The 24,716-nt window shown below is 39.6% G+C and overlaps 1 protein-coding gene across 2 annotated transcripts in view; it reads right to left on the bottom strand.

Annotated features, from left to right (window-relative positions):
• Positions 1-872: 872 nt before the first annotated feature.
• The window catches only part of ADGRD1 (adhesion G protein-coupled receptor D1), a 165,576-nt gene continuing 141,732 nt past the window's right edge, over positions 873-24,716 (bottom strand). For both annotated transcript variants that reach the window (XM_064522041.1, XM_064522042.1), the window contains 4 exons: positions 5,973-6,099; positions 4,743-4,784; positions 1,682-1,774; positions 873-1,000 (listed from right to left, as the gene is read on the bottom strand). In XM_064522041.1, the coding sequence (XP_064378111.1) occupies positions 905-1,000; positions 1,682-1,774; positions 4,743-4,784; positions 5,973-6,099 (358 nt within the window). In that variant the 3' untranslated portion in view covers positions 873-904. The remainder of the gene's footprint in view (positions 1,001-1,681; positions 1,775-4,742; positions 4,785-5,972; positions 6,100-24,716) is intronic.

Here is a 24,716-nt window from a genome sequence, read left to right as displayed (position 1 = left end):
AGGTTTTGATTTCTAAAAGCCAGAGTGCCGTTCTGAAATGTGCTTGATGGACAGTTGTTGATTGCATCCAAAAGCTTTGGGCAAAGCAATACAGATGCTTTGCACTGTGATATGACAGCAGACACGATTCAGTGATAGAAATGCTGCAGACTGCTGCAGGACAGCCTTAGCCATTTCTGTCTCTTACAGATACAACGTAAAGAGGAATATCTAAAATACTCACAGGCCATGTATATGACTATTACATGTTACATATACTGTTCATGTGCAGAGACATAGGTATATTAGCTTTGCTATTTCCATACCCATACAGGGAGCTGAATAGCTGGAATCTGCTTCTTCCTCAAGTTCTGGCTTCCTTGGGGTATTTTAATTAATCACCTGTTGACTCTATGTACTCCGAATAAGTTTCACTTGGGTAATTGGATTCTGTAAGGTATTAAATGTAAACAGAGTGCACAGCAAGACCAGAGTAGCCCCATTACAGCATCACAGTGGGAAGCATTTCATTTTAGAGCATAAATCCATCTTTCCCAAGATATGTTGCCTTTCCTTGGTTCTGGGAGCTGGGAATGATTCAGATAGCAATAAGTCCTTTTAAATACCTAATGTTTTCATCATGTCTGACAAAACCATCCAGTGTATATTTGTGCTAGTTATTTTTACAGATATTGCTAATAGCCAAGTGGTAGATTGCATTACAGTTTTGAAGGCAAGCAGATGAGGACTATTTACTCAACAGTATGCCAATTTATTAGGAAGTGATTAAAATAGCAGTTTTCTACTGGCATTAACAGTGAGAAAATACTGGTGGACACTGTGTCAGAAGTCCTGAATGTATGGCTTGACTCCCCTTTCCTCCCCCCCCCCCCCCCACACACACACTGAAAAGCTGGTATCACTGTCAGACTGCTGATAAATCAATGCGATTGGCTGAATTCGTGCTCTTATCCCAGGTGTTCAGCTTCGTGGGGCTTGTGCCTGGCCTGTTCCCAGTCATCTAGAAGACAAAATAATATTGGAAGTAGATTGATTTGTTTTGCTAAACTACTCTTGTCTGGAGTCAATAGATGCTTTCAAGCTTTTATTTCAATTACAGCATTGTCAGTCTTGAGAGTATATGCCATAAAGGACTTTTAACAGTTATTGCTAGGTTCTAAGGTGATTGGCAGTGATCACTTAATAATACCTATCTATTCAGAAGTCTGGTTCTTCATGAAAACAAATGTCTTTTGCCTCAAGAGAATTTAAGGAAAGCTAGAAAAACATAGGATGCATGCATGCATTGATTTATTTAAGAGTTTATTCCTCAAACTTAAATGTAAAAGCACTCTATCAAAAAGCCATAGTCATCAGACAAAGGTATTACCAAAATGCTGCTTGAATACATAATATGATGCCCACTACAACTGATGGGAATAGTCTCAGTGAGCTGTACTCCAGAGCTGGTAAAGCTTGTTTAACTTTAACTGACAATTTACCAGAAAGTAGAATTTAGCCCTTTGCTTTCTAAACAAATTTTGTAGCTGGGACATGGTAGGTACATGCCAGTTCCACCTAACTGCACAATTGTGGCAGGTTAGGTACTAAGCAATACCCATGTGCCTCCTTGTGTCCTGTTCTTTCCAACTGAATTTCATGTAGAAAACTTTCAAGTATACAGTGGGGGGGGATTACTTACAATGTCTGAATTGAAGGGCTTCACATTCACGTTGCGAACTGAACTACTGGTGAGGGACCAGACCTTGGTTTTGTGCTTAAAGGCAGCTCTAACCTTAGGAAAAAAATATGAAACCAAATGGAAGATATCTTTCGATAAAGTTGTATTTTCTCAGGTTCAGCCTAGAGTCATTTCCCTGTTATCCTACCTCCATGTTAACATCACTGTACCAAAAACAACAAAACTCTACTTTTTTTTACATTTATGATCTGAGTTGTAACTTCACTTTTCAAGTAACATACATTAAATACAAAGCATTTTACAACCTCACTCCTGTCTCATTTCACCAGCAGTATATTCATGTTACCTGTGTTATCCTATCCTACTAGATGTCCAAGCTATGACTGTATTACCTTTCATCTTGTTTAAATAAATAAAAGCAAAAAACAAATGTGCAGGGTATATATGTTTATATCTCCAGTATCTGCAGTCCTGTTCTGAAAGACTTTTCTGACTGTGCTGATTCTCAGCAGCTCCCTAGGACACTTTAACATTTTTCTTTTTAATCAAATATACAGTGTAAGATGACCATGAGCTCCCCCTGTTCAGGAAGGCTCTCCCCTGGAGCTCATGTAGCTCTAATGGTGCCTGTCTGCCCTGAGAAGGTGAGCCAGCTGCCAGCCTTTTTGAAGTGAAACTGTTTAGACAGTGGATGAAATTCCCTATAGAGGTTGGTAAGAAGTATGGGAGGTTTAGCAATCAGTATTGCTAGCTGACAGTGATTCATCAGTGTTGTGCATTTTGTTAGGAGGAGTGTAGTCTGCAAAATACATAGTCATCCTTTCTCCTTCTACACTGGCCAGGCCACAGCTACAATACTGTGTGCAGCATCCCAAGGAAAATATGGACCAGTTGGAGACAACCCTGAGGAAAGTGAGGAGGATCACAGGTCTAGAAAACACAAGTTATGAGAAGCTTGGGTTCTTTAATCTAAAGAGAAGACTGAGGGAAGATAGGATAAGTCTTCCCTCCTCTGCAAGAAGAAAGGGAGTATCTGCTCTTTATATATGTGTGTGTGTGCACGGATGTGTATGCGTGTGTGTATATATATATATATGTGTGTGTATATATATATGTGTGTGTGTGTGTGTGTGTGTGTGTGTATATATATATATATATATATGTATATATATATACACACAAAATATATATAGTGGCTAAAACAAGAAATGGTGAGTCCAAATTGTAGCAAGTAGGGTTAAAGCTAGGAAACTGTTGGGAAAGACAGTATGACAGTATTAGGGGTAGTTAGGCACTGATACAAGCTGCGTCGGGAGGCTAAGGGGCTTCCTTGGCCGGGGTGACATGGGCATGTCACATGTGTGCAGGGGTAGGTGCCCTCTCAAGTCTGTCAGCCCTGTCTTCCTGTGGTCCTTTATAATGCTGAGATATTTCTTGCCCAGGATTCCTGGGCATAAAACTGTTTTCCTCAACTACTTGGAAATATCTATGGATTTTGCTTTATAGCAAAAGTTTAGCTGAAGGAGTATCTTAAATTTGCATGCATAGCATACAATGGAGCCTATATAAGTTACTCTCAAAAGGTGACTGTTCACATTAGCAATATATAAGAACTGTTAGACTTTTCAGAATTTGAATCCTTGTCAATGAATTTCATTTCTCGTTAGGTTTGTGGAAAAATGGCAACCATTCAAGTATTTGTATTTGATGTTAGACTAAGACTTGACAGAAGGAGGAAGGCTCTCTGAGCCTGGAGGAAAATAGGATAAATATCTTTCTTCCTTAACTGACCTGCCTGCTTAACTTTAGCTGATTCCCATAAAGTTCAAGAATTTTACAGTAGGCCCTTGCTCTGGACTGACTGCGGTAAAGATCCAGTCAATACGCTAAGACTGGATAGCTTAGCAAACCTTAACAAATGGTAACTGATCAATGAAAAGACTGTTGTGAGTGATCCTCTGCATAGAGCCAGAGTGCTTCCGATGCACAGGGAGAAGAAACACGTTATGGAGCAGAGCTATTTAGTAGTGTATAGAAAGAAGAGACCTGGGAAAATCAAGGTATGTGGGTATTTGCTGCTCAGTGCCCCTTTGTCAGCATGCTGGAAATGCCTTTCATTACAAAGTTTTATCAATGATGTGTACTGCTGGGCATTTTCTACTCTCTGCTGTGGGAGGAGAGGATGCTGCCAGCTTGGGGCCTGGCAGAGATGGTCTCCACAGGGTCTGCATACAGGGCCAGGCTTTGGCTTAACCCCCCCTCCTCCCCCCCCCCCAGTCTGAAAGACAGGCTTAACGTGCAAAGATTCCTCTTGCTGCAGCGTGAAAACCTTCCCTTCCTGCCAAGAAAAATACTTGGAATATGTTCTACTCTGTTTGGTTTCCCATTAAGAAATGCATGAGCAATCTCCAAAAGTATGTTTTGCTGAGATTAATATTTATTTTCCTCTCTGGAACTCCAGATATAACAAAGGCAGAGGCCCACCAACAGGGGCTGCCAGAGTGAGTCCTGCTGCCGCAATTTAAACTTTCTCAGTTGGCAGCATAGTCCGCGCCCTGCTAAGCTCCCTCCACGCTGGAAGAGTCCTTCTGTCCTTAGTCTTGAGCTCCCATCTCTTCTTGTCCCCCTGCCGCACACCTCAAAACTCCTCTTTCTTATGTTATATAAAGTAAATGACAGTTGTGGGTCAAAATGCTGCAAGTTACAAAATTGGTGACCATCATGTTCTTATTGAAAGAAAAACGATATCAATGATGTAACAGACAGTGACAGTGGGGAAAGCTGTTTTTTGTTTTCCACTCTTGAGCTTGGTAAAGCTTCCACCCTCTGTATGAATTGTAGAGACCTCTATATAGAAATGCATACATTACTGAGCAATTGTGACTGAGGAATAAAGATAATACACAAATCAGGAGCATTAAACAATTACCTAAAAATACCAAACATCATTTTCAGATTAATTTAGGGAACTTGCACTGTTGCAAAAACTCAAGTCCTACTTCTACCAATACTACAAAAAAAAAAAATCTCTTGTTCAAGGTATTGATTGAGGAAAACATACCTCTGAATTCAGAAGACAGTGGAACAGGAAGATGAAAAATCCCTGAAAACAGATAAGATAGAAGGATGAAGACTGAAGTTATTTCTTACAGTATTGTGTAAAGCAGGTATCAAGTAGCTTGAGATCTATAAACAAGGAGTGGGCCAAATTCTGCCCCAGGTTAAACTGGAGAATCCCACAGGTTACTATGAGGCTTGTCTGGACCTTCTCCCATGAAACAGCACCTCCTAAACTTTGGGGTGTTCAAGGAGAAAAGCTGGTTGAAAAGAAGCAGGCTTTCTATTTTCATTAGCTGTAGGAAAACATTCTGTCTGTGTTTGCAAAGATAAAAGCAGGAGAAATGCTCTTTAGGAAACACTGCATCAATACTTTCATATTAAAAAACAGGTATTACCATTAGGAAAATTTTCACAACAGGCACTTGCTTTCTTTGGACTTTTCATCCAATGGAAAGCAAAAAGGCTTCCCCTAAATAATTTTATTTTCTTTTGGGGACTATTCAGGCAAACTCTTTGAGGGGGGGATGAAAATTGAAAGCTAGAGAACTCTGCTCTTTCTGTGACTATAGTGGTATTTATTTCTGAGCTTGTTCTGTTGAACAAGCAATTCACAAGAATTCATTTTTCTTCTCCTTTGTGTTATAATGCTTTCCTGAGAAACGGTTGCAACTTTAGATTTATGCCTCTACTCAGGCCTCTGCTAAAAGCTAAGCAGATGCTTTTGTTCTTTCTCAGACAGAGCTATTTTCTTGGATTGGTGTCCTCACTAGAAGAGGGTTTAATTGCCTTTGTGCAAGAGTCATGTGCTGATTTCTGCAAAATGCAGTATCCTTCCCCTTTTACTCCTTAAGCTGTGCTGGTCCCGACAACTTCTGTTTGCTTTCACTTAGTCTCAGTACTGAAGCCTCAAGCTGACACTGAAAAATTCTTCAGGTATCTCCAATGAAGAATGTAACCTTTGGTACCTGGTGCCAGAACAATGAGTTTCACTTCTTGAGCTCATTGTTTCATTTATTTAATTATTGCTACTGAGAACACTAAGGAGTGGAATGAAAGCACTGTTCAGACCAAACAATTGGCAGCTCTGTATTGTCAGCACAGACTTAAAAGACACAGGAAGGAACATGGGAAAAATCCAGTAAATATGAGCATGTGGAAACATTTCTGATGATCCATTTGTTGGATCTCAGCAGCAGTTTGGTAGCCATATATTTTTACACCAGGTACTTACTTGTAGTGAATTGAATACAGCAAACATATACTGAAATACTAATGCGTGGTCATTGACAGTTAGAACGCCAAAGATCCACGAGCTTCCCAGGATTGGTAATAGTACAGCAACCGCTTTAGCGGTTAGTCTGGAAGAGAGAGGAAAGACGGGAATTGTGAAGCAACAGACAAATTTCAGGTAACATAGCGGACAGTTCCCTTATCAATTGTACCCTTATTAATTGTTCCCCAGCACCAAGTCAGTGTATGGTATGCATATAAATGTAAGCAGAAGATTGATTAAAAAGGAATGACAGCTTAACTGTAATAGAGTAAGTCAGTGATGGACTTCACCATAAAATTATTTGGTATTTATGGGGAAGTCTTTAAACTTCTTATTCCTCATCTGTAAAAATGGGGATAACAGCAGAACTTTGCTATCAAATGAGATAACTATGGATTGAGACAGTAACTGAGGTAGTAGGGGAGAAGCAGGAGAGGTGCTCATATAACTACAATAGCCATGTCTTTAGCTGGTACTGCAGTATAATCATTTCATCAGTAACATATAATACTAGTGTGAGAGTAGAAAGCAGAGAGCAGAAACTTAGCACAAAGGGAGTATTGCATGGAAAAACTAAAACCACTGTATAGAGTAAGCAAAACACATTTGCTTAGTGCTACCGTTGGGTCAAGGCAATGTGGTATTTCTGTTTTAGAAAGTGACTTGGGAACTTTAATCATCACAAATGGAAGAAACTTGGTCTACCCCTGTTGCCAAATGCAAATTCTCTAACACCATAGTATTATTCTGCTACTGCTGTGCTTTGTTCAGAGTTGATTCAGAGAAAAATATGCCAACTCCTGAAATGACTTGTGTTTCTTGGAGGTCCCTCTTGATACGTTCACTCCGCTTAGCTTGCAGTACTGGCAGAATTTCAGTTAAAGATGATACGACAGCTGAAAAGCTAATAGCATTGAGAAAATCTTGTATTTGCCTTTATGAGCTATGTACAGAATGTTTGTTGTAGTGGAAGAATAAAAGAAATTGTAGTATCGTACTGGGAAATTAAATGATCATAGTTTTCTACAACCGCTCAATTTTGTGGATCAAATTCTATATAAAGAGTAAAACAAGAAAGCCATAGAGAAAACAAAGGAATTTCCTTTAGAAAAATTGGGAGATCAGAATTCTATTTCCTCACTATCTCCATAGCTTTCTACATTAAAGACTCAAAGAACTATGAGCCTCTTGTAGAAAGTGTGTTTCCTTCATCTGCAAAAAGAATTAAGGGCATCCAAACCTCAGAGAAAGCACTCAGGACTCTGCAGAATAGTCACTGGCAGTTCTTGGGTCCATGTTCTGCTTTTACTTAAATGTTAAATCTCTTCTGCAACTGAATTACCAGTCAACCACTTTCAAGAAAGGCAGGCAAGTCTGACAAAATTCAACTCAGATTATTGCTTCTTACACAATTGTTGTCTTGTGAAACCCTCAGGGCATTTTTCTTTTTACTGTCCCAAAAGATCTTATTTGTACTGCTGAATTATACTAAAGAATTGTACTTTCAAGTGTGCATACACCCCGTAATGTTGACTGCAACAGTATTGTAGTAATAGTCCTATAGAGTGTTTTTAGTGTAATCATAGGAAAAAAAATATGAAGACAACATGATTACATTGTGGAAGTCCTTGGCATAGGATGTTTTGGAGGCGTAAAAAAGGGTCCTGTAAATTCATGGAAGACGGTTCCACTACAGACTGTTAAATGTGACAATCCAGGTGCAGCCACTTATGCAGAAAGTCCCTAATCTTTTGTGTGCTGAGAGCTTGGGAGTATGTATTTGGAGAAGAATAAATCTGCACGACTTTTTATAGTAAGGATACTGGGCCAGATGGACCGTTGATCCATCCAGTCTAATCTGTGATGGCAGTTTGTTTGTTCTTAGCCTAATCCATCTGTTTGTTGATTAAAACAAACAAATGTTCCCCAGTTCATTTTTTCCACATCAGTTTGATCTGGTAAAGGCAGGTGTAAGATAGAGCTGGGCCAGGTGACCAATAGATACAGATGGTGTTACTAAGTCATCACTCACTCTCTCCCAGTAAATGGTCCTGGGCTATACACGTAGCTTTCGCTGGACAACCAGAAAGCATTCGTGGTGTCTGTCCATTCAGTAACCGCTCATGGCTCCCCGAGAATCCCACAGCAAAACGCTCTTGCTCTCAAAACACTGCTGACTAGGTAGCCCAGGGCAATTTTGTCTGTCAAGGCTGAATGGATGTTGATGCTTTGCTCACCTGAGCATCGCGTTTTCAGTGACAGATTGCAAAGGACGAACTCACATCGTCCTAGGCAGCCGAGAACAGCATTGGTACAACAAGACAAAGCAGAAGGAAGGAAGCTTTCCCTGTCTAGAGACATCCCGAATCTGCAAGCCAGGTAGATCTAATCCCTCTTACATAAATATATGCTGACCTCCTGTTGCAGCCTGCAGGATTTAAGCACGTGATTACACTTAAATATATGTTTAAAATATTTCCATGAATTCGGTCTTATGGTACAATTATAGATAAAGAAGCCAAGAGGGCAGTAAAGGGACCATGGGTAGAGCAAAACTGAAGGACAGACCATGCTTGCAAGAACTGCATTTCTCAGACTCTTTCTGTGTATCTATGTGTTTGGCGGGAGGGTTAGCAGGAAAACTATACAAGAAACAGAGTTGTTCTAAGGAGGCTAATATCCTACTTGTGCTTTCTACACCCTCATCCGGGTTAAAGTACAGGTACAGAAGAGAACTGCATGACAGGAGATCACTGTAATTACAGCAAACATGAGACAAATGAGGTTGTTGTACAATATAATTCAATGAGAAAACCTTTTAATGAAATACTTAGATCCAAGACAACATGTTCATTTCAGTGACCTGAGCACACAGTTCATTATATCCTTGATTAAAAGTGTATGTTGAAATATTGCATAGGCTTCAGGTTTATTGGAAAATCTGTGACAGGGAAGACAGCCGGAGTCAGGGATCCCCCGCCCCTATATTGATAAGTATCTTAATGTCCTTGGCCATGAATATTTCTAAACAATTCAATTTAATTCTGCAAAGAATTTCTTCAGGCAGAATATGAAGAAATAAAATAAAGCTTGAGTTTTCTTACTGAATTATAATATACATTTAAAAGGGTACAATTCTAGAGCAACTGATAGATTTATTTTCATGAATCGAGGATGGGGGGTGGTCTTGATCTTGTTCTTTCCTGTTAAGATTAAAGTTGTTCACCTCAGCTGTAACATAACACATGTATTCCCCTGGGGAGCCGCCAGCAGAGCACACCTTGCGATACACTCTGTGCACAAGGACCTGTACGGAGCCCTCATGGCTTCAAGAAGATGCATCTGGGCAGGACTCGGGGCAGGCTGGGGGAGGACACAGAGACCCACCACAGATGGATTAGGTACATTTGGTTTCTGTGATGGTCGAGACATCCCCTCTAGCCTGATATAGCAGGTGATTGGTATGCCAAACAGTTAATACGTGTAAAACCTGGAGGTTTGTAAAACCTCCTTTTCCCCCTCTCCCCCTTTTATTCTCATACTCTCAGTTTTCATTGACCTTGCAGTTCAGAATATGATTTTCCCTAGATGGTTTGTTGCCAAAAATAAGTTTTCATTATGTTTTCAAATCTCAGCAAAAAAGCTTTGTCTATAGTTTGTGGTCTTGGACAGAGAGGAGTTAGGTACTTAATTTCAATATTTTTAAAATCCTCCTTACTGTTTGCATTTTCAGGAGCCTTTAACATCACAGATATCTTACTTATTTAAAAAAAAAAAAAACAAATAAAAAAGGTATTAATGAAGACAATTCATTTTTAAACACAGGGTCCAGAGCATACGCAGCAGAAATGCATAGCTAAAAATGAAGACAAAATAGAGATGTATGGGATTTTTCTTGCACCTATATGTGTGCTTCTCTAAGTGAACATCCATTTAAAAGAGCAGCCATCTGGGGGTGAAATTCACTTCAGACTATCTAAGGGTTGACTCTGCCTGTGTATCACTTAAATCCCATTACAGCTTTTTTTTGCTTAATTATTGCATAGCTTTTTATGACTGCCTGCTGTGTACTTCACCCTATGTCTGAAATTATTGGTTCAAGGTGTTTATGAGCTTTCCGCACTGAGCAGAGATCTCAGCTCTATTGTTTCCTTGTCCTTTTTTATTTTCTTCCACTTTCCCCTCCTCTTCCTTATTTCATTCTTTTCTTTGAACTTTGAAAAAGAAAAATATTAATTGTAAAATGCTGTGTCAGAACACCATTAACCATGGTTAAAAATCACAAAAAAAAAAAAAAAACTTAGAAATACAAAAGTTAATGTTCCACTAGGCACATTAATTCCACCACACTGCACATCATACTTTTTTTTATTATTCTCATGTTTTTGCTGCTTGAATATTTCAGTTGATTAGTTATAGTATTCTAACATACAGAAAGGAATCAAATGTGTGTTGCTTTTGGATAAAAAATATGGGCAACTTAATATATGTAACCTTAAAACTCAAAGGATGATAGTGACATCTTTTATTCTGTCAGTGAAATTGGTGACACGATGAAGTAATACTTCTGGGCAGGGGACAGCTCTTACTTTGCAGATAGTGAGGCCAGTGGGGTCTCCACTAGAACTTTACAAATATTGCTAAAATCTCTGTGTGTCCTTCTGTTCTCATATAATGGAAAACAGGAAAAAAAAATGGCCATTGCCTTGCAGAGGTCCCTGTAAATGTCTCCTGCATGCTCCTTTCTGTGCTTTTGGAACTGGGAGCAACCTAACAGCCTGTTTCTCACACTCACCATTAAAAGCTCAGACATTATTGCTCTTCCCCATTCTAATAGCATTAAGTTTTGAGCTTTGTCTCGCTGTGTCTATGTACAGTGAATTATCAGCCCTGGAGTGAATGAAGAGCATCTCCTTTCTATTGTTTCCTTTTGGCTTTTTTTTTTTTTTTTTTAGTATGTACTTCAGAATATAAACAACTTCTGGAAAATGCTATCTTGAGTCTGATTACATCTTCATATTCAGTGTATATGGAATAGCCTTTGGGGTATTACTAACTGTACATAGTGTAGCTATCAATTTAGACTGTGGTTAGGGCTGTTTCTCACTCTGCCCCAGTGATAGCAATCCCTTTGGGTGGCCTGCATGGACTTGGAAAGCAGTGCTCAGTAGCAGACACTTTGAGAGCTGATTTAATACAGATTGGTATGCTTTCTTTTATTGTAAAAAGCAAGCAGCAATGAGTTGGTCCCACACAGTGGCAAAGTCCTGCTGTCAGATGTGCATAGGCTGCTCTGCACCCATTGCTGTTCCTTAGAAGTGTGTAGTCCTGCCCACTTGAGCACCTGTTCATGAATCCAGTCGGGAGGGCAGGGGGGTGTCTTTTGAAAATCCTTCTGATACACTACTTGCAAGAACAGCATTAACTTCCTGCATTACCTGTTAATCAATCTGTCCATCTAGCATGCATTCACTCTACATCTTGCACTGGGGGGGGAGGGGGGAATCATCTTCCCTCTTCCTGTTCTTATGCTTGAGAAGTAAACCTCACTCACCAGAGACCACCTACTCCAAACTTCTTTATTTGGCTTTTGTTTGATTGTCTTTATTTTAGCACTCAATGCAGTTCAGGTTTTTAATATTTTCTGTGCATCTTGCTCAGTCTGAGATGGAATCCAATGATGGGGGGCTAATCAAGGAAGGAAGGAAGTATTCTGAGCTGGATAATTATCATAGTTGCATTGAAGTCCTGGTGTGCAAGAATTACAAGTTTCAGAGCCTCTGAGACATATTTTCATTACTAACATCATATAAAATTATTGCACTGTTGTAAAGTTACCAGGAACATTTTTCCAAGAGCTGGCTTGGGTCTTATAGTTTTATTATATTTGCAATTGGTTTAGAACAGTCATCCTCAACTGAGCTTACTCCCGTCCCCTTATTTAATCTCTGCCCTTTTCTGCTGTTGCCCTGAGCACACTGTCGATATCTTATACCGATGCAGAATGACTAGACTGACAGCCACAAGAAAAACTTCACTGCTTGCAGAAAGAAAATGTTATTACTTCTGTAAAGGGGACCCTAATTCACAAATCAATTTTATTGGTTATATATGGAGCACTAATCATTTTGAGACTTCTGACATCTACTTTTCAGTCATGATGCCTGCTGAAGTAAGAACTAAATTCAGACCCATAGGCCAAGATTATATAATAGTTGGAGGAAATACTGTCTATAAAAGCAAAATTGTTACCCTGACAAATAGGCCTCTTAACTGAAATTTCTTTCTTGCTTCTTAAACCCTTCAGAAGACACTATCAACGTTACCCTTTGTACTTTAAAAACAAACAAAAAAAGCTTATAACAAAAATCTCAGATTAATAACAGGAAAAATGAATTTAGCCTCTGTTTCCAGTTTGCTACAAGCAGCATTTGGTAACCTGAAAGCTGGACAACTGCTGTGAAACCCTATTTAGCAATTTTGATTATGAAAATTTTTTTCATTCAATTCAGCAGTCTCTAACACATGCCTTTTATATTCCTTCTGACTCGCATTTGGGATTTCATTCCTGACAATGTCTGAGGAATGGCGGTTCTTTCTATCATGGCACATGCGAGCGCACAGAGCATTTGTTCCCCGCTAGTCCCCCTTGATTCTCCAAGGATTAAGGTGAAGACTGAGCGATTTAGGTAGTGAGTTGCCACCAACCACAACCAGACAGCTGGAGGAGCACTGAGAATAACTCGTCTCTTTGAGCAGCCGAGGCACCGAACAGCAATGGGCACATTCACAACCGTCCTTGGGCCTGATCCAAAGCCCACTGATACTGTTTGGAATCTACACGATCAAGCGCTTTTTCACTCCTAAATGTAAAATAACTAAAGTCGCACCAGTGTATTACACTATGAGTGATGTGACCAGCTCGGCAGAGTTTCAGTACAAGTCTGAGGGTCAAAATCGCTCAGCTCCCATCCTAACTTAGCAATGAATCCATGTTGTGTTTCAGTGCAAGTTTCAAAGTGATGTTGTGAGGCTGAGTAAGTAATGCTCATGAACACTTCAGAGCTTTTTCCTTTCTTCTTTTTTTTTGGTGGGTGCCACTTATAATCTGGGAAAGATGGTGTTAGTGAAAAGTATTGTAGTGATGGGGGGGGGGGAATCTAGGTTGTTGTAGCACCTAATTTCAGATCGTTTTTTAGCATGAGAGTGGGAAGGAAGGGATGGCGGGGAGCATTTTTCCTTTTCCGTTAAGCTCTATGTACAATAACCAGCCCTTTCACAGTAGATGGTCACAGGAAGGCAGAGGCTGCTGAAGCAATGGCAGTTCTCATAAGTCATCCTGAAAGCTGGAACTGCCTTAGCATCCTATACAGCAGATGCAATAAGAAAGGCTTCTCAGAGCACCTAGCATCTAGCTGATAGGAGATGCAATGCTCATCTTTGAAACTGGCTGCTCTATAAATGAGCTGCTTTTCTTCCAGGTGCCAGCAGCTTCTTCAGTCTGCAGCTCAGAAATTAAAGTAGGTTCTCATTTGCTAGCGTGTAGTATAACGTGCTTTGTGGGGAGGGGGAACACTTAATTTTTGATTTGTTGATGAAAAAGAATTTGACACCTCATCAATAAGAAATTCATTTAAGTAAGAGTACAGTGTAGAATGTATTTGTACGTGTTTATAACATTATTTTAAGTGTTTGAATTAATTAAAATTTCTAGTTTGACAGTGCACATGTACATTCACCAGTGTGCACGTCCCCTCTCATAGAGAGACGTAGGGATTTCCTTGGAGCCTGCCCTCTCTCATGCTCCCTTGCCTCTGAGGGCCACCCTCATCACCAGCATGATGAGACTCATAGCCTACTGCTTTAGGTCTGGTTTTCCTTCTCAGTCAGCAGTAATTTTGTGGCTGGCATGCTGGTCTTCCGCTCGCTGTCCTGCAGTGTCTTCAGGGACTCACACTATTCTCACCGTGGGTATTCTGTTTGGGACAGCAGAATCGTCCTTGTAGTTAGGTACCTGAGCCCTTCTCCTTCAAGCAAATGAAGAGGGTTAAGCTCATTTGCTTAGCCAATGAATGGGATGCTTCCCCTTTCACTGACAAGACCAGGAGATAAAGCATTTGCTCAGAATATACGAGGTCTGGGTTAAAAATATTCTTTTGCCTAAGGGATTGCAGTTCCTTTCTTCCAGAGGAGCATTTTGACCCCCTGCCTGATGGTCACTTTCTCCTACTGAACCTGTTCCACTTACACAGAATAATGGCATATTCATTGGGTCAGAGAGAGAAAGTGTAACGCCACAGATTAGTTGTGAGAGCACTCTCCTGAGAAAGAAGGGTCTCATCTAATCCTTGCTTTATTAATATTTCCTATTTTATATTAAGTATTCAGTGGAGCAGGGACTGCAGTCTACATCTTCCTTCAAAACTCCGTGAAGCCTGACAAACTTGTGGGCATGACCAGAAATGAAGGTACCTTAAGAATTTTAATGCTAAGGCAGTTCCAGGGACTGGCAACATTGACTTTTGACTTCAGCACCTAGCAGGGGATTTAAGAATATATGCCTTGCTAAGTCCTCTCACAGATCAAGTCCCACGTCTCCTGAATCACTTTGTGATCCTAAAATCAAAAAGAAAACTTTCCAAAGAAAGTAGTAAAGGCTTAACTAAAACATGTCCTTCCCCTTTTCTTTAGTTCAAGCCATTAAAAGAATATAAGGAATTCACAGGTAATGTCCTTGCAAGCTGGATTTCCAAGGGGGTTAGGATTTTCCCAGGGGAACTGTATTTGCAGTGGGATTTTTCCATTTGGTCTCTAAAAATTTCATTCTTTTCAACATTGTTTTTGACGCAGCCTTCCTCACTGCACTAGTGCTGAGACAGCATTCTCTGCTTCTCAGTCCTCAAGCCCAAGGTTAAAGCTAATTTTCCACTGAACTTAACTATTGAGTCATCAAAGAAAATAATAAGAGCTTATTCTCACAGCAGAAGTGTTCCGCATCCAGCTGAGGAGTGTTTATAATTCTCTGTGGATGAGGAGATAAAGATAGTACCTGCCCTTGGAGTCTTTGAACTACAGGATATCCGGTAGAATGTATATTCCCACGAGACACACAAATCTTTACTATTTCTAGTGAAGTCTATGTTGTCTGTGTTGGGAGCTTTAGCTGGTTAACAGTCCTGATGCATATTTGTGCTTTAATCATCAAAAATCTGCATTTGGGTCTCTTCTTACTGCCCATCATGCTCTGCTGCTATAGAAGAACCACTTGACCCCATGGAATAGCCCCAGCGTAACTGAAAATGTTTTTTCCATGTTCCCATAATAATCTCTAAAAGAACAGGCAATATAAATATTTCCAGTTAGAGGAACACTTAAGATCTGTCTACTACCATCATAGGCTAGCAGTGATAGTCTTTTAATGTACAATCATTTATAGTAAATTGGCAGTGAGTAGTCCATTCCCTTAAAACCAAAATAGACAGTTGACTGTTTATTGCAGTCACATGTTAAATGTTTTAGAAATCTAAATAATGCACCTACTGGAAAAGTTGATTGGGAGACTTGATACTGGGTGATGGGAGAACAAATTTCCCAGCAGCTGATGTTGATTACTATGGCCAGAAGCCAAAAAAACCCAATAAAACAAAAACAAACAACAAAAAAATTATTCGGAAACCCATGTGGAAAATGAAAGCAATTATTTTAAAAAAAAAGAAAAAGACAGGCCCTGATCCTTACAGTAGTGAAGATTTATTGGTTTCTTAAACACAAATTATTAATTTCACTAGCTGTTAGTGTTTGGTTCTTCTTTAATAGTTGATTCTAGAGTTACTTCCAGGAGGGTAAGAGGACAAAAAGACAAGAAAATATTATCCACTTTCACTTTAGGGGTTCTTTAATAGTCTCACAAATGTAGATTGACTGCAGAGTCTGGAGGGATCAGTTTGTTATTTTTAAAAAGAAAATAAATTGTAATGTTGTAATGGGTCAGGTCTTTTTTATATAGTGTGCCATTATTAGGAGTCAGTTTGTTTGCAGAGGTCAGATTGTCCTCTCTTTTTCAGATTGCGCCTTACAGAGCAAGTGCTCAGCAAAGTAGCAGCTTTTTGCCTCACAACCAGATAACAAAAATTATGCAGGGGGATTTTTTTTTTTTTTTTTAATCCATGTACAGTTAGCAATCAAGTAGTCCTGGGATGAAAAACGTTATAGAATTATGCTGTTAGGACACACTAGCAAAAGATAGCAAATAATTAATTCACAAAATATGACCATAACATTAGAGGAGTTAGTAGGATATTAATAGGATATAGTTAATAGGATAACCTAACCTTGGCTGCTGTGGAGGCTCTGCATATGTGAAAACAGATGTTCCTTCAGTCTCTGCCCTTCTAACGTGGACCTAGTGCCTAGCTCTGTGTTGGACTCACCCCAGGAGCAGGAATTTGTTCCAACAGCTTGTTGCCAGAAAACTCATTACCTGTCTTTTCCAAGGACAAGGCAATGGAAATGTCCCTATGGGCAAGATCCAGCCTGTGGGTGCCAGATGGCCCAGGCTATATGTCATTACTACTTTTCTCCAGTATTTGCACCTAATCACATCTTCTACTATATAGTCCATTGTTTTATCCAGTTGAGAGAGCCCAATGCAGGACTTCCATCTCATGACAGCTTTCTGTATAGTCTATCCCTAGGTATAGTCTCAGTGTGAAGCGTGAATCTATATTAGCCCAACCCTTCCTACTTTTAATTGGCTAAAACTCCATGAGTCATCTTGAAGCAATATACTGAAATTAGTCTTATTGTGCTATTTACAGCCATCTGAATCTCTTTTTTTATAGTTGTTATATCATGCAGTGCGAATCTTTGTTTTCCCAGCAGTAAACCAAGCTGACAGACCCCGTGCTAATAAAGAGGGATTGTCAAATTACAGAAGTTATGAAAAGGACCCCATAGCGTTTGCTATAACGGAGAGCTGATGGAAGAATTGACATGACTGGAATACTGATACGAAAGGGCACAGCTTGTTCAGAAAGGACATGCGGGGGGGGGAAGTGTGCATCAAAAATGTAGATCTGCTCAGAGAGCCAGAAACTATAGGTAGACAGACCTTTTGAAAATCTCTGTGTAACAAATAAAGGCAAAAAAGAAATGGGAACAGTATGACATTTCATGTTTGTCTTGGCTTGCTAAACCAGGAAGATAAGGTGGATGGGCCACCTTTGGGATGGGATGGGGTGGATGGGATGTTTTTCCTGAACAACGAAAGAATTGGCCAAAGCACAGCATTAGTCATTAATGTGGAACCAGCTTCATTTAATTAATAATGAAATAGTAAGTTTATAAAACTGCAGTCAGTGATGTAATCCCATTGCATAAAACTCTTACTGCTCTGGGATGTCAAACCAGGAACATCAGATGTTAAAAACATGCAGTGGCTCCTACTCTGTGCTCTACATTGGTCATGTCTGAGCTGGAGGATCATGTTTTGGTTGAGGTATCATATTTCAAGAAAAATGTGGTCCTGCTGGAAAGACTATGGAGGAGAGCAATGAAAAAATCTAGAAAACATGGTCCATGGAAAAAGGGGCAGGCTTTGAATGTGTAAGTTTGCTTCAGTGGAGAAAGAACGAACCTGTTGTTGATGTTCATGGGAGAAAGGAGAGGCTGCTATTTGTCCTTCTTTAAACAGCCCTTGTAGAAATGTCAGGCTCTCTAAGAGTAGCCATTAGGACAAAAGGCTCTGAAATAGCTACATCCTGGGGAGATTAAAATGTCTGTCACTGGGGGCTTTTACCAGTGTAAGTGATTATATTTTACACACAATTTGTAATGGGCAGGAGCACAGGCAGTTACCACTGTTCAACTGACACCTCATAGCTTGATAAGTTTTGTATAGCTGTGAACACACAGAGAAAGCAGCCTCACAGAGAAGGTGTTTATTGGAAATCTACAGATTTGGCAAATATTTCAGTTTCTTATCTTGAAGTCAGCAGGGCTCATAGTTTAATTTAGGATGACAGAGTAACAATCACATCAGCCCATACATAAAATTTCTGTAGAATAACATTCACCCCGGAGGAGCTGAATTCAGAAAATGATCTCTTGACCTGAATGGTCTCAGTGACCCTTAATTATGCATTGATATCAACAGAAAGATCGTTCTCCCATTTCCATGGCAACAGTATGAGCAAATGGCAAAGCTATCAAGGTCAGGCATACAAACTGAGAAAGAAAAGAAAGTAATTTTCTGTGTAATGGTTCATATGAGCTTTAACTGCAGTACTGGAAAATAGATAGCCATATACTTGCTTGATCACCTGTCTCAAATGTACATAAGGAGAGAAGGGGAAAAAAAAAAAAATGTTAGAATACAACTACAGTCATACTACCTTGCTATCTGGTTTAGAAAAACTGCTAGTGACTGGTGCTTCTGGGGTAACACAGATTGCATAGCAGCTTTCAGTTAAGCACTACTGCAATGTGAGCAACTAGCTTTCTTCTTAAGCTGGTTTTAAAGAAATCAGGCAACATACAACTTTCATCATGGTTAGCAAAGCTAATGTCACTGCTGATGCTATATTACTTACAGAAATGCCCAGCAATAGATCAGAAAAATTCCAGCAAAGTATTTTCTGATTTCTCAAAATGAAAGCACTTTACAAACTGGTGTCCCAACACCGCCAGCCTCTTCCCAGCTGTCGGGTGGGTGCCGGGCCGGGAGCCAGCCAGCCCATGGGCTGCAGCAACGCCAGCACTGAATCTTTAGGAAGCATCTCAAGCCCTTTGCTTTAATAAGACACTGCAGTATTGAGTACTGTTGGGGTTCCATATATGTTATGAAATTGAAAAATAGACACCGTGCTCATTTGTTTTTTAATTTCCTAGCTTTTTAGTCTACTGAGAATTTGCCAGTTCTCCTGTTCTGTACAGTGAGCTTGAACAATAGCTCACAACAAGCCTCCTTTATTCTATTCCATACATACTTATGTCTGTCTTATGCTGCTTACCTTTTTGAACAAGTAATCTGAGTCATTATTATTATTTCTAGTTAAATGAGAACAGCCAGGTCTTCTTTGTTCTGTTACTGTATATTGGATATTCCTTAGTTTTTTTAATATCTTTATTAAAATAAGGCAAATAACTTGAGAGGGCTGCTGAAGAAAGTGTGTGTGAGATTCGCTGGGGATAATAAACAGTGTAGAATTAAAAAACATAGCTCTTCCTAGGGTGATTACAATACCTCAATTCAAAAAAAAAAAAAAATCTCACTATTTGTGATATTCTTGTGCTCCTAATTATGGTCTGAATTAACTGCCCTTTTGATTATCTTTAATATCAGTTCAAATTAAAAGTGCTTTTTATTCCATTTCTTCCACTGATGTATATGTTCCTGCCTCACTTCTTTTTCACTTGAAAAGAATTGTGTGTAATTTGCAATTTGTATTTCCAAAACACCTATAACATTGCTAGCTAACAATATATATATTTTTTTTAGTTACCTGAAGATAGAATCAAAAATCCTTTCAAACTTTTAGATACTAAAATAAGACCTTTTTTCTACTGTAATTACTTGTATTTTTCATTTATTTTATTTTATTTGGAGAGAGCACTGTGGGGGAAAATATGTAAATTACACTTAGCTAAGAGCTGTGTCAGGCTGGTAGTGATTTACACAGTTGCCAACAGCTCTGCACAAGGTGCTTGTTTAAATAAGTGTTTACTTTATGCAATGGCATAACTATAATATTCGTCCTGTTATTCTGTATAAGGCTGACACAGACGTTCTAGGATGATAAATGGACCAAGGATGTAAATGCAGCACTTCAAGCAAATTCTTGAAGTTACTGCAGTTCACAGTGAATTGTACCATTTCATGACGAACGATCAGCATTTAATTGTTACTCTGATACCATGCATAAAGCTATGACTCATACAACACAGTCCTCCTCCTCCTGGCATTTTCATGTCTCAAAATCAGATACTAAAGGACTGAAGTCTAAAAGCAATTAGGGCTTTTGACAAATTAGGGCATTTTTAAAAACAACAGAATGTGAGTTTCTTTTCACTGTAGATTTCAAAACCTGAAGAAGGATTTCCGTTACTGGAATTCTAAAAGAGGCACAGGAGCCCAAATCCGTATTGGTACAAAGGAAGAGTTAAACCCCACTGAAGTCATCTTAGACTCCTAATGAATGGAGGCCCTAACTCCTAAGACACATGATCTACAAAGCAGAGCATGATTTTAAAAAAACATAAAAAGAGGAGGGGAATGGGGGAAAGAAAGAGAGAGACAGGAAAAAAAGAGGTTAAATGACTTTCCAAGGGTCGCAAAACTCAGCAGCAGACACTTGTTTTCTCTGGAGTATCAAACAATGTCCTCCAAACCATCCTGCTCTGTAAATGGCATTGCTCTGAAAAAAAAACATTTCAGAATGAACAGATGTTCAAGTAGGCTCCTGGAGCAGCCTTTATAGATATCAGTGCTTCCAGAGAATTCATTCATGTGAAGCAATTATAATAGTTTATTAATGATTGATATGCCAGACAGAGTCTTATAACTGCAATAATTGCAGTTTTCATCAAGAAAATTGAGTTTTTAAATCTAGGGGAGAATTTGTGCTAATGCATTAGTTCTTCTAAAAGACACCAAGCTATTTGTAAATGAGATGCTTGGCTAGCCACTGATCCTTTCAGTGGAATGAAAAAAAAAATCTACTCGTGTGAAAGTATAGGAAGATATGCCAGTAAATCAGCATGAGTATCTTTAATCAAGAAGAAAAAAGAAAAAAAAAAGAAAAAAAAAAAAGGAACATGCACTTTATACTAGCAGCTAAATATGTGTAGAATTAAAGATAAAGCTTTGAATATGTCAAATATTCAGATAAAGTAAAGAAGTTGTGTTCTTTTTAGATAACTTTGGGAGGAAAGAAAAAAACAAAACACCTGCTTTGTTCCTGTATGTCACAGTATCAAACCACTAACATCATCTCTGACCTGACTCCTGTGTATGCAAAGGGCCAGCAGAGTTTCGTTTCCATTAAATGCCATATAAATCCTGATTTGATTTAAGGTGGCCTTTTCTTAATCTAGTACAGCCTCAGTCTCCTGCAGAGAAACACTTTCACCTCTGGTAACAGCTTTTACCATCTATCAGGAACTGATAGGTGGCTTCAAAGGACTGGTTCAACCACAAATCAATAAGCACAATACAGGTTTCTAGTTACTGAAGGTGAGAAATAGCTCAACGGTGGCTTGGTAGGACACCTTCTCTCCTATCTTTCCATTACTGATTCTGTTGTCGCATTCAGCACGCTAAGAACAATCCTGCATATCCCACCTGACTTCCGCTGACTTCTTCAGCGTTTTCATAAGCTCAGCTTGTCCCTGCCAGATCAATTCCCATTGTAGCTGCCTTGCACCAGTTTTGTGCTCATAGCAAGGTTTCATCATAGGGATTTAATTAAGCAAATTTTAATAAACCTCATTCTATCTTGACATTCAGATATAAAAACAGATATGTCCTAAGCATCTTTAATCAATATAAAATATAATGCTTTTCATATGATCCAGCATCTCTTAAATATCAAGTTTTGGTGGTATATTTTGTACCTCTAGGTATATGTTGTGGGCCCTCTTATATAAAATATATTTTATATAAAATATATTTGCTTAGCCTCACATACCCATTTTATTTTAATCATTTAGATCTAATGAGTTGAAGGTATTAAAACTGCAAACATCAAAAAGACATATGCTAGCTGTCTCAAAAATGAATGATATCCAGTGTATTATAGTGGAGGTTTTTTTTATAATGTCTCAAACCATGTAATGCAGGATAGAGCTGAGGTAGCTATTTATCTTTTGTTGCTGCTGCCATGTCACATGTAGCAGCCATACAGAATTTAGACTCAGAATGCCTGAACCAAAGCCCTTTTGAATCAATGTGCACAGGCACACTGCCCCCCCCACCCCCACCCTGCCTTCACCTAAAAACACTTTAAAGCATTAAAGGTAGCCTTTTCAAAGAGGTCTACTAGAATTAGCCATCTGGTGCCTGCTTAGGTTCTGTTACAAGGTGGGTGCTTCAGAAATCCCAGCCTTATACAGTGAAACATATTGCTGTCATTCTCCTCTCAGGGACTGGTGGCTCAGAGATAGGGGTATCAGCAGTCTGCAGGCTAGCTAAGCTGTCAGGAGGTCATACCCCCCCCCCCTTTTTTTTAAATCACGGTTAAGGTTGTGTCTTAGTGTCTTTCCTAACAGAGAAGGGACTAAACATGAATATCAGAGTTGCTTGGTCTTTTGAAGTCCACAAGCAACATGCTTTGGCCACCCTTGAGCAGTAAATCCTGTGTAAGGCGAGATGATGGATGGAAACCAATTTCTATAAAAGATGATGGCTCAGAAGAAGGGAGCCAAGAAAAAGTAAGCTCTGGAAGGAAGTCATAATGTCATCTTGTCCACTCGTCTGCCACAAGACAGGATCGGTTGTCACGCCTGACATTAGAAATTAGTCCTGACAGATGTTCGTCCAACCACTTCTGGAAGCCATTCAGTGACAAACGCAGCAGTTCCCCAGGTGATCAACAACTCCATTGTTTTCCTACCCTTTTCCCATGCATTTTTCAGCAGTTTAAGCCTATTACTATTTGTCCCTTTTCCAGTGGTCACAGAGAGTAGTCTTCTCCCTGGAGCAATGCTTTACATGCGTGGAAGCTGTTATCACCCCTCCTCTATGCTGCAACCACCACCCCCCCTCCCCCCAGCAATTCAATCTTATTTTGTTGCTTAGAATTTTAGGCTTTTACTGGAGGAAGCTTGGAGACATCTGGAACATAGTGCTTAGGGAGGGAGAATGAGGGGAACCCTGGTCTAGCTAAGGACAAGAGCGCACGCAAAATTCAGTATAGTGCATTATATAAGGATTATACTGACTAACCAAAGAACCTAAAATATGGATGAAAGAGTGATCAATATTGCTTCCTGAGAGGGTGCTGAGGCCAGGTCCATGCAGTCGCAGGGCAGTGCCCAAAATGTGCCTGGCACTATTACAAAGTGGTCTGGAGCCTTCCTCCCAGTCTGTTAGCTTCTGCAGTAAAGAAAGCATTACCATTGCTGTCATTGTGGTTCCTAAAAGATTAGCAGTTCTCATTAATACACTTTTTGCCTATGTTCAAACCCATGTATTTTTAGTCTAAAAACCTGAGTCTAATAAGGAGATACCTAACTGCATTTGTATTTGTCATATTCAATAAGCCAAAAATTTAATTAGACTTAAGACATTATCATTTGCAGTAGCACTTCAGCTCACTAATTGTCATTGCTTAATATTTTCATTTTAATTATTTCCTTTATTGCCAGTCACTCTCTTCCTTCTAAGGGTTTCCAGGAGGTACATAGCTCATGCTATTTGAAGCCATGTTCAAAGAACATGATTCCTTACACATAATTAGAATTTATCAAGAAAAAGAATTGCTGCAAGCAGCTATGACTTGATAGGCTGCTCTTTCTAATGGATGGCTCTCCTTCAGCACATGTGAAAAGAGCTTTTCTTTCTCCGCAGAACGCAGAAAAGCAGGCACTCGGAACATTTAAGTGTCTCTAAGGGTTGCAGCTGTAGCATCTGTCACCCAGCAAGGCACAGAATGTATTTGCTAGTGCTGTAGATCTTGAATCCCCATTAACTTTTGGAAAAGTTTGGCTGCAGATTGTCCTCACTCCCGTTGGAGGGGAGGGGAAAAAAGAAAAAAGAAACAAAGATGTTTGCTAATGCTATCATAAAAAGCTGGAATTTAGTTACGGCGTGAGGTAGTAGTACCTCCTTTGGTAGAACTATTTCTAGAGCCTGCCTCAAGCCAGTGCTGTGATTGACAAATGGAGTCTGTGAAAGTGAACAGCTGGAAATAATCCTTAGAAAGAGATGTCTGCGTGTTCCAAATGGCATGAAACAGGCACTGAATCACAGGCACAAAGTGCAACAAATGCACAGTGTCTTGCAGAGTAATGGCTGATGATAAAAGCACCAACGCTAGCAACACTATCTGGAGGTGTGGTATGCCCTGCCTTAATCTGAGACAAAAGGTGACTGGGCTGAAAGGCAGATGGTATGTTTATAAACAATGTAAAATACCGATAGGGAGTCATGACATGGAATGGCTCATTGATTAAATGGATGAGCAATTTGCTATAGTGCGTTTGGCGTGCTGCAGGGATATAATGGATGGCTTTGTAAAGTGGTTTGGAACGGCCAATTACACGGTTAAACCGTGCAGATGTTTGCAGCATCATGAGCCGTCAGAGGAGAGCACGCTCTTAGTTGTATCTGTCAGAAGGAAAAAATCTTTCTGTACAGCTCCCCTCCCCACCCCCACCCCCAAATAACCAAAACAAGGAATGGCTTCACATTAAACCTGTGCACCGTTATCTCTTCAGCTTCATTCACAGTGGTTTATCCTGTGTTCAGAAACGTGGAAAGAGCTAATACAATGGCTTGCATTACTTAGTTGCCCTGTTGAGCTTTCTCTGAAACTGTGTTTTGCTCCCATGCACTGAAGCTACTGCCTTTCATTCCAATTTTCAGTCATTAATTTAACTCAACAGAAAAAAATGTTATTCCTTCCCCTCAGTAGAGAACTAAGAGACAGTTTCATAATTTTACTGAGTGAAGCTTGAGCTTTGAGGGATGAAGGAAATGAGTAA

This window comes from Dromaius novaehollandiae, chromosome 17, assembly GCF_036370855.1.
Source record: "Dromaius novaehollandiae isolate bDroNov1 chromosome 17, bDroNov1.hap1, whole genome shotgun sequence".
NCBI lineage: Eukaryota > Metazoa > Chordata > Aves > Casuariiformes > Dromaiidae > Dromaius > Dromaius novaehollandiae.
Note: the sequence above shows the minus strand (reverse complement) of the source record. Positions and strands in the feature narration are given on the sequence as shown.